The sequence below is a fragment of the Branchiostoma floridae genome, chromosome 7, assembly GCF_000003815.2.
Source record: "Branchiostoma floridae strain S238N-H82 chromosome 7, Bfl_VNyyK, whole genome shotgun sequence".
Classification (NCBI taxonomy): Eukaryota; Metazoa; Chordata; class Leptocardii; order Amphioxiformes; family Branchiostomatidae; genus Branchiostoma; species Branchiostoma floridae.
In genome coordinates this window covers 8,824,242-8,834,270 of record NC_049985.1, presented here as the reverse complement: position 1 = coordinate 8,834,270, position 10,029 = coordinate 8,824,242, and the positions used below count along the sequence as shown (strand labels likewise).

The window sequence follows — 10,029 nt, the reverse complement described above, 5'->3', positions numbered from 1 at the left end:
TATTTCTTTTATTTGTGCATAGATTAATAAAATCGAGTACCATACCAAGTGCCAATCCACGTATTTTTGGATTGCCTAGCTTCAAAACGCCGCTTCATGGATTTACCGAAAACTCTTAAACCTTAAAAAAACATAGGTTGCTGCGGCTCATGGTCCACGGAAGGCACTCGGACTTATTTATTATTCGACCACAGGTTTCGGTCGGATGGTTCGCAGTGGCCGAATTTTTTAGCCTCCCCCCTCTCCACGCATTCGAAAAATTTCGGCCAATAGCTAGCATCCACCTAAGTAGCCTGGATACTAGACCCCAGCTCGATAGATATTTTTGAGATCGGACTGGGGTCTGGTATTCAGGCTAGCCTCCACCTATCTTCGGGGTGCGAGGATCGTAGAATTCGGTAAAAAAATCCGGAAATTGGCCAGGGGAGTCAATCCATGCTATTAAAGGTAAATGTTTCCGGCTTACTCTTCCGGCAGCAAAACTCCCCTGGCAAATTATTATCCCAATAAAATTAATAGCCAGCAAAGTCGAAGCTGGTAGAGACCAGCCAATAAATAGCCCCTCGGCTCGGCGAAAACCGTAGTTCTCAATGGACGTGGCAGTGGGGACCTCTAGCTGTTGAAAGAGTCATTACAGCTACGCATACGTTGGGTCTCAACCGATGTGGCAGTGGGGTACTCTAGCAGTTTAAGTTCACTCATCAGGAAATCAAAGGCAAACTGGTAACTGCAATAATGCATCAATCTTAGACAGCTACAAATCATCAGGTACAACATTACCTGGATACCACACCGATTTTCCTGAGGTTGTTTGCCCAGAAATGTATGACGTATCCCTTGTGGGAAAACGCTTTTACTATTCCATTTCCTGAGTGCATGGACTCTGTAAGAGAGTTTTTATTTTGTCTGTTTAGGTAGAAAAATTAGGATGAAATTTGCCTCCACCTTTTGATGGATAAGAAATCTAATATATAAGATATATACATATATACATGTAACTGGACCTGGATAAAAAAAATATAGTTAGCGTCCCTGTGCAGTCCTGCCCATACAAGAAAGGTGTCGCTGTGAGACCGCCCAAACTCTTTCATTGTAATGTGTACATTGTACAATGTATTTGACCACTTCAAACCTGTTTTTACACAAAAACGCAAGTTTGCATTCCTTTGTAGCTTGAAGATGAACGTGTTACTTGTAAGTACATGTGGTTTGGGCGTGAATTAGAATCCATTCCTGACTGTGTGCAGTTATTTGTATAAAACAAAATTTGAGGTGTCCAGTTAAAAAAAAGCATACGATAGAGATATTTTAGTACATTGTAGTTACTTTCAAAATGTTTCTGAAATATCAACGTTAAAAGAAATTGAAATAGATGAATATTTTTATAGTAGATATTTTGAAAAGAAAATTAACAATTGTGGCTTAGATATTCTTTTATCAGGAAAGATTCAGACTTATTACAAATATCACCTAATAACCCTCAAGGTGACTTGGAATGCACTCTAATTGAAATTTGATTGTCCTTAATTGTGGATGGCATAGAAAATCTCATACATAGTTATGGCATATTTTTTTATTAAAAAAAGGCAAAGGGTTGGCAAATGACAGGTCCTACAATAGCTTGCTGCCTGCTCGCCTGGTATAGTTGATGCCTGCTGTTTTCCAAATATGATGGTTATTTTCAGTTATAGATTCCTTCAATCGAAATTCAGGTACTCATGATCCAGAACCCAACTGGAGTTTAAACATATAACATTCAGTTAAAACTCTGTAATTATCTCTTTTCCTTTCAAAGAATTTGTGAGAGGAGGCATTGCTCAAATAACATGTACTACACAGTACCGTACGCTCGCACAAGACAACAAAATGACATGCAGCCATTAACAATGACTCTTCTTGCACATACCATTAGGCAAATAATAAACAGACAGCTATTATGCTGCTAAAATTTTCCTTAATGCACCTGCTCCAAATTTACTGGATTCTGTGTGATAGGGGCATACGCTTGTATGGAAAGCTTTTTTTTCATGTACAAACAACATGGATTTACATTACTAGCATTATTGGTAAATGTCGAAATCTACGTTGATTTTGATTTTCCTCATTTACTGGAAGCACCTATCAATAATTATTACCATAGACAAATAAACTATCACAGCATTTATTTATTTCTTTTTCAACCTTTATCAACATTCACATACAAGTGTTTAGATAGTATAATACAAACATAATAATACATAAAAAGCAATTATTATTAAGTAGTGTCTTTAAGAGGTTACAGAGATTGTTGTCTATTTCTTTTTTTTAGCCTGTTTTTAAAATATGCAGAAGTTGGTTTGACGTTTTTAACAGAACATTGGTAGATAGAGTATTTGGCAATTAACATACAATGTGAAAGTGTAGTAGCCAATAGTAACAACTGACTAGTAGGACGGAAGCCATCATATTTTCATCTAGTACCCGGTCTTGCTTTTCCACCATAGACAGAATTGTTTCCAGAATATTTTACATCTTTACAATGCACTAGTAAATGTTCAGTTGTATGTTTTTTTAACAGTTGTTACACTGGTCGGTTTCTGCTAGATTTGTTTTTCTTAGCCAGCTGTTTGTAGTCATGTAGTTGTGAATAATCTTTTATTGAAAGCACTGTAACTTAGTTTCCTTTGTAGTAATAAAGGTAACAAGTATAGGCTCTCCAATGTTATCTTTGCAAATTTTTCGTATGATTTCATTTTCTCTACTGGGGGGTACAACTTGTTTTTCGATATTAAAGTATATTATACATCTGTTTGCATGTTGTTGGAAGGGGATGTACCTTCTCTGTGTATTCAGTAATATTTCTAGAGGTTGACTTTTTTCCATTGTTTTTTATCTTTCCGATTTCACCAATTGCAGCATTTATAGTTATCTCTAATGACTACACGTGTACAAAGTTACCAAAAGGATGCAAAAGTTTCTATAGAATGCTTATAACACATTCATTCCTCCATGATCACTCAGTTACTCAAGATTTCACTCATAATTCCTACCTTGCATGTGGACTCACATCAAAAATGTTGCATGTTGTTTCAGGATGCCTCAGCTTGAGACATATGGATGATCTGCATCATCCTCAGTCACCATCTTCATTCATCTTGGCTCCTACCACAACCAGACAAAGGGTGGACCAGGGGCATCTACAACGTCCAGTCATGTTGGTCTAGGACTCTCAAGAATGTAGTTGCAGATCCACATACATTATAAGCCAGGTCAAGGCTGCTTGATATATCCTAAACTTTTGTATATAGAGTAATGACCATATTTATTTTCTTTGTAGTGTGAAGTGGAACGCCTTTGCAAGGAGACTGAAATGGGGGGCACAATGGTCTGGCTTTCTTTTCTCCTCTTCTTTGCGTTTGCTCTACAGGCCCAAGCAGGTTCATATTGCAATGACGTCTGTCAGGTAAAACATACTGGGCGATCATGTAAGGCGCTTCCGCCAGGGTTGATGATGATTATTTTAGACCTAAGCTACCAGGTGCCTTGCGCTACGTGCAACACAACAGGACAGACCAATGAGGTTCCACTAGGGTGCCTTCCCAACACTCTGAAGATGATGCAAGTCACAGAATACTCGGACAGCAGCGGCAGGCTGAGGAGCTTCCCCCGTCTGAACAAGCTGCTCACGCTGATTCTGGGGCCCGGGAGCATGCAGGCGACAGGAAGTGAAACATTTTCAGCTGTGCCAAACCTTCAGGCACTGTCCATGAGCAGCAACGTCATCAAAGTCATTGGAAGCTGGTTTGGCGGGATCACAAAGTTGGTGAAGCTCGACCTGTCTAGGAATGAAATTGATCACATCATGAAGAATGCCTTGCAACCCTTGGCACGATTGGAGTACCTTATTTTAATGTATAACCGGCTGAGTACTGTGGAAGATTGGTACTTTGCTGGCCTGACCAGCCTCAAGTATCTGCACCTGAGCTACAACAACATCTCACATATTGCTGCGAAGTCGTTTGGTTACCTTTCCATGTTACAAAGTCTCTCCCTAGATCACAATAAGCTGTCGTCAGTCAATGCAAATTGGCTACAAGGGTTGGGCAGACCTGCCCAGAGGTTCAGTCTAGGGCTCACATACAACCGGATACAGATCATCCCAGTGGAGTCGCTCGCTACAGTGCGTGGATGGCGTGGCGACTTCCATCCATACGTTGAGGCAAATCCTTACCGTTGCACCTGTGCGCTAGATGGCTTGATGTCTGTAGGGCCTAGAGCATTGGGTCGCGTCTACAGCAGATTGCAGTGCAGCTACCCACCGAGTCTCTCCGGGAAAAAGATCGCCGACGTGGAGAGGTACGAGATGCCATGTCCGCCACCTACAGCCAAGGTATCACACCAAGATGACGGAGTCACTCTCGTTTGTGAGGTCTTCTGGGAGAAGCAGCCAGAGATCATTTGGCTGGATCCGGAAGGGAGGGACGTCAGAGACGGAGAGTCAGCCAGCCATTGTTTCAGCGCTGTAACTGCTCACTTGGAGCACGACATCCCCACCACCCAGTCTCCTGAAGGAGAAACAGCACACTCCACGAGCGACTCCGGCCTACCCTACATCGGCAAGTCCACCTCCACCCTCCGCCTGAGTCAGAAGGCCTACCGGTGCTGGACGGAGGGCAGTTTCCGGTGCATCGTGCAGTCTACACCAGGCAGCGTCACTGTGGATCTACCGCTGACCAAGCCACACGAGACAAGCGAAGGAGGGCAGAGCCATGGTGAGGGAGGGCAGAGCCAGCACACCATGATGGCAGCCGTCTACACCACGACACCTGTACATGCCCAGCAGAAGGCAAGGATGAGCAAATCCACGGTCAAGAGCACCAAGCCACACGAGACAAGCGAAGGAGGGCAGAGCCTACAGCACACCTTCACTGTGGATCTACCGCTGACCAAGCCACGCGAGACAAGCGAAGCATTACGAACTGGGCCAATTCACAACCGGGAAATGGAAACCCGCAGTTTCTGCGGCTCTCCCGCTGTGCGGAGCGGCTTAGTGTCATTAGCACCTCGGCGCGAGCAAACAGTCGCCTTGGACAGTTTGACTGCCGGGCGATGGCATTGGTGCATTTTAATTTTGAATCGCCAGATGGTGTTTTGACCGTCTTACTATTCCAGCTGCTGTTACAGTATCTGGTGGCCGATAATCGCCTTTCGGCGTACCACCAGTAGCACAGCACAGCAGCAAGTTCACTGAGCGGCGCGTTTGCGTTCTTGGTCTCACTAGGATATGAAATCAACGTTTTCAGATGGCAAAGGCCGTTTAGTCTGAATAGTTGAACTGAAAATGCTGAACTACGATTTGCAATGAGGGGATTGTCTGCGATATATTACCCGCGTCCAACTGAATTTTTTTTACTGCATTTCGAAACAGAACTAAACAAAATTGTATTGACGTCGCGAAGCGCTAACGCTTCTAGTTCTATTTGACATACGTTCTTCAAACAGATAGACGTCATATCACTCTCTTCCGGGATAGGATTTTGGCGCACAGTGTCATATCGGTTACAATACTATTCCACTACTCTCCGGAGGTTTACATCCAACGGGGATAGTCAGGTTTAGTGTGTTCGTAGCTTTAGCTCGCAGCTATAAGTTCGCTTGAATGGTGGGTTCCAGCTCCTGTAATTGTTATTCCTTGTTAAAGAGGGTACCACACCCCTTAGCCCACACGACAAACACCATGAGTCCTTAACCCAAAAAGCAGTTACTCAAGCAACTGGATATGATTTCACAAACGGCCAATCCAGTTGCAAGAGTAACTGCTTTTTGGCATATTATTATACCTGGATGTGTAACCTTCATCGACGTACCATGCATGAGCCATCTTAAATCTTAGGTCTTCAGCCGTTTGCTCATAAGGACTCGCCTTGTACGTGTAATTGATTACGTATTAACTTAAAGTCAAACCATGATGACTTCAGTCATGGACGATCGACCTCCGGCCACATCCTCTCTCTTCACTCTCTCTTCACTCTTGTATCAGTCGGTTTCCGTTGAGCTTTCAACTAATTGATCGCAACAAGTTGTTGCAACTTCTAGATGCTAATAACATTCCTTCAGATGTTGTCAGTGTTTTGAATGTTACGAATCATGATACCTCGGTCGTCGACGCATCGTAAGTGAATGAACGTTATTGCACGGTATTTGTACACGGTACAATGTAAGGCAAAAATGATACATTAATTAATACCCAGATGGAGGGACAGACCCTCTGGCGTCTCGAATTGGGACTGGCGCACTACGGGCAGCTATCACAGACACAAACGGTCAAATATAAAATGCATCTTACAATTATAACTCATCTTAAGAGTAAAGGCTGACATAAGTAAATATCCATCAAGTGGGGAAATGGTGGGGTCCAGTCATGATTTTCTATCATACTATTTTCTGACATAACGGCAAATGCGGCAGAGCGGAATCAACAAGTGCCAAGTGTTGAGTGCATTACATGAAGAACTACAAATGTATCAGCCTTCCACTTATTGCACTGTACAAGGAAAACATGTCTTGAAAATAGCGTCACTTATAACAAAGTCCCTTGGAGATTCAGTTCCTACCTAATGAATTTAGTGATGTGCTTAATCATACTTTATGTTGCGCTATACGATCATGAAGCTATTTGTCAATCCCTATCATATTGATTCGATAACCACAGTACACTGTCACTGAGCTAAAATCACCACACATGGTAGGTGGAGGTCAACCATCCATAGCTTGCCATTATTACCCGTTGCGTCCTTAAATAAACTTCATCACCGCTTATACCTTCCGCCAACGACAGACGATATGTGATGAAAAAAATCGAAAGAAACGTTAACTACTACCTGATCCGGCTTTTCGCCGCAACTTGCAATCGTTAAGACCATAACATTGTACTTTTGTATTCTGTCTACCTTATCATATTCTAGAAGCAATCAAAATATTTTGCATATCATGGCTAACGAGTGCTGATAAATGTCAGATTAAAGTTACGTCGGATTGAAGGTTCATTGCCGTCACGCAGGTCAGATCCAATTAAGCAAACTTTTTTTTAGGATGGTATTCTCATGTCATGGACATAGCAAAGAAAGAAAGCCAAAGACTAGCCTTCTTTGTCGATTTCGTCAATGTAACCTAACCACGGAAGACTTGGTCGCTGTTAACACGCGTTTCATCCGTCCCATTCTAAAATACTAACCCCATTGTGGTATCCCGCAGTATCCGGCCTTACAAACATACAACACGGAAAATAGAAATGAGAGGTTTTTTTACACATACGAGTCAATGTAGCAGTCTACTCGTATATAGCTATATTCACTGGGTATAAGTGGATTGGACGGGCACACTGAAAATTAGAACATTAAGTGGAATTTTGCATAGAGCCAGTGACCTATCGAAACCTTATAAAAAGGTAAAAAGAAATCGTCGCCGAGGCCTCGCTTAATTTAAGCCCAGCTTCCAGGGACCCACCAACGTACGCCGAAGTGCTAAAGATCACCCGAAGTCCGTGTAATCTGCAGGACGTCTTGTCGTTCTTCTGCCGAAAATGCCCATGTGGAATTCGCCAACACGCCGGCCGAGCTCAACTACAGCGGCTTGAGTCTACGTCAAACTGACTTCGGATCCCGAACCGCTGAAATATACACTTAACATATGGCCAAAGCTTATTTCTCTGTAGCCATACCCACGAATGAGCATGCGTCTGACCAACAGCCATCATCCATGACACATTTCTAGCCTGGCTCCCTAGTGCCAGCTGCCTTAATCCTTTCGCTTGCTAAAGCCCCCTTTACAAATGAAGAATTTAGCTCGGCCGAGTTGTTGGCGAGCTCCAAATGGACATTTTCGGCCGGAGTATGACCGGCGCTTTGGCGATTATGCGGACCTCGAGCGAATTTTTGCAGCTCGGCCGGCGTTTGCGGGGCACTTGCAGCTGCGCTTAATTTCAGCGAGGCCTCAGTGGCGAGTGTTGAGCTCGGAGAGCCCGTCAATGGGTTGCCTGTAGCTCGACGGGAGCTTGTCTGAGCAATGGCCAAGACTTGGCCAGTACTCAGGCGGCTAACCGACGGTTTTTAACTGTCTTCTTTTCGGTCGGAGTTTGCCCGATCTCTTAAGCCTCGCGCCAGACTCGTTCGGGCTTCCTGCAATAACCGGACGATATTCCGTCCGACTTTAAACTAGTTTGGCGTGCTTTGGGCGAGCGTTGTGCTGGTGTCGCTGGGAGCTTGGGAGGGCTCCGGCAGAATTTTAACTGTCACCTAATCAATTTGATACCTGTGTTGAACACGTGCCTTTGTTTTGGCCTTTCATCTTTAATAAAAAGTTTGTTCCGAAATATAAGATAAATAAAGACTACTATATGAACTTTTCTAAAAAAAAGCTGCGTACCTTTTATTCATAATTCAAGGCAATTGGACACCAAGACAGCACTTCCTATCTATTTTTTTGCTATTGGTTTGAATGTGTTAGATCATATATTCTTCATGTCTAAAGGCTTCAAGTCTGAAACTCAGACGGCCTTTGTCGGCCTTCGCTCGAGGTTCGCCCGAGGTTTGCCCGAGGTTCGCCCGATGTCAGCTTTGTCAATATCATTGTATTATGGTGAATCAGACTGGTTTGTTCACTTTGTGGCTCTTGTGGTAGTTTTTGGATTAGTATGTCACAACATTCCTGTTGATATTATTGTTTTCAGTGTGCCCGTCCACTCCACTCATGTCCTACATATATCTCGCAACTCAGAAATTAGATTTACACAAATATTGGCTTTTTACAAGGTTAGTCAGTTCTGACTTCGTCCATGTTCAAGACATAGTATAATCTCACTAACAAATCAGTTGTCTTGGACGGACGTCGGACGGGCTCCGTCCATTTGTAAAGGGGGCAGATTTTCAGCGAAAAATACAGCCGATACTCGGGCGATGTTGAAATTCGGCGAGCTCTGACCGATCTACAAATTCGGCCGGCGTCCGCATGAATTGTAAAGCCGGCTTAACCACGGAATCACTACGGACTCAGTACGGAGGATGGCACTAAGGCTAACACATTTCACCATGTGAGCCGATAGATTTAATACTGAATGAAGACCTTTATTGCACATTTGTGCCCCACTGGGCTAAGTACAGGTCACATGGTGAGAATCCCATATATGTAACAATGAAAAGAATCATACACATATTTATATGCAGATGTGCGTCTAATCTATTCTAGGACATTCGACTTCCTCTCGCTTCTTGGTAATTGCATAAATGTAGCTAGCTGTATGGTTGGTTAGAGTTGGTTTATCAAAAGCTATCAGGAATATAAATTTCTCTTTACTATTCAAGTATCTAAAGTGAGGATGTTTACTTAATACATAGTCAAATTAAATACTCCTATCGCTACCATACAAAAGACAATCCATAGTATAATGTACTTCATCTTCTACTTTCCCTAAACTACAAAATTGGCATATTCTTTGCTCTAGAGCAGAGTGGTTATGTCTTCCTGATTCGATTCGTAATTTGTGGCAACTGATTCTTAGTTTTGTGATGGTAGATCTGTGGCGTACATTGGCAATCATAAGATATTCTTCTTCTTTATAAGATTGTTTTAATAGTCTGTATGTTCTAATTTCTAATTTCTACTAGAGTTCGGCTAAGACCAGCGATCCGCGGAGCCTGGAAGAGGCTATAACTAACAATCCCTTACTCAATTTGTCTCATTCATGATCAACCACCTTTGCGTTATACGTTAATATCTTACATATATGTAAGATTAAAACGCATGATTACATATTGTGAAAAAGAGCATGCAGACAAGAACAATTAAGACTGTCCAGACACCACAGGAACTTTTTTAGGCTTGTTAAATTTTTGTAGTCGATATGTGTTAGTATATTGGCTGTCCTTAAGCCCCGTTTACAAATCAAGAATTTAGCTCGGACGAGTCTGACTGAGACAAAAGCAAATAGAAACAGGTGTCAGGTTACAGATGTAGGTCAAAGTGGTAGAGATTAACATGATTTGAAGGTGGGGA

At 42.7% G+C, this 10,029-nt stretch overlaps 1 protein-coding gene across 1 annotated transcript; it reads left to right on the top strand.

Annotated features, from left to right (window-relative positions):
• The first annotated feature begins 3,592 nt into the window (after window positions 1–3,592).
• Window positions 3,593–5,134, top strand: LOC118419429 (leucine-rich repeat-containing protein 24-like). The gene has a single exon (XM_035825796.1). The coding sequence runs from the start codon at window positions 3,593–3,595 to the stop codon at window positions 5,132–5,134; it is 1,542 nt and encodes a 513-aa protein (XP_035681689.1).
• The last annotated feature ends 4,895 nt before the right edge of the window (window positions 5,135–10,029 follow it).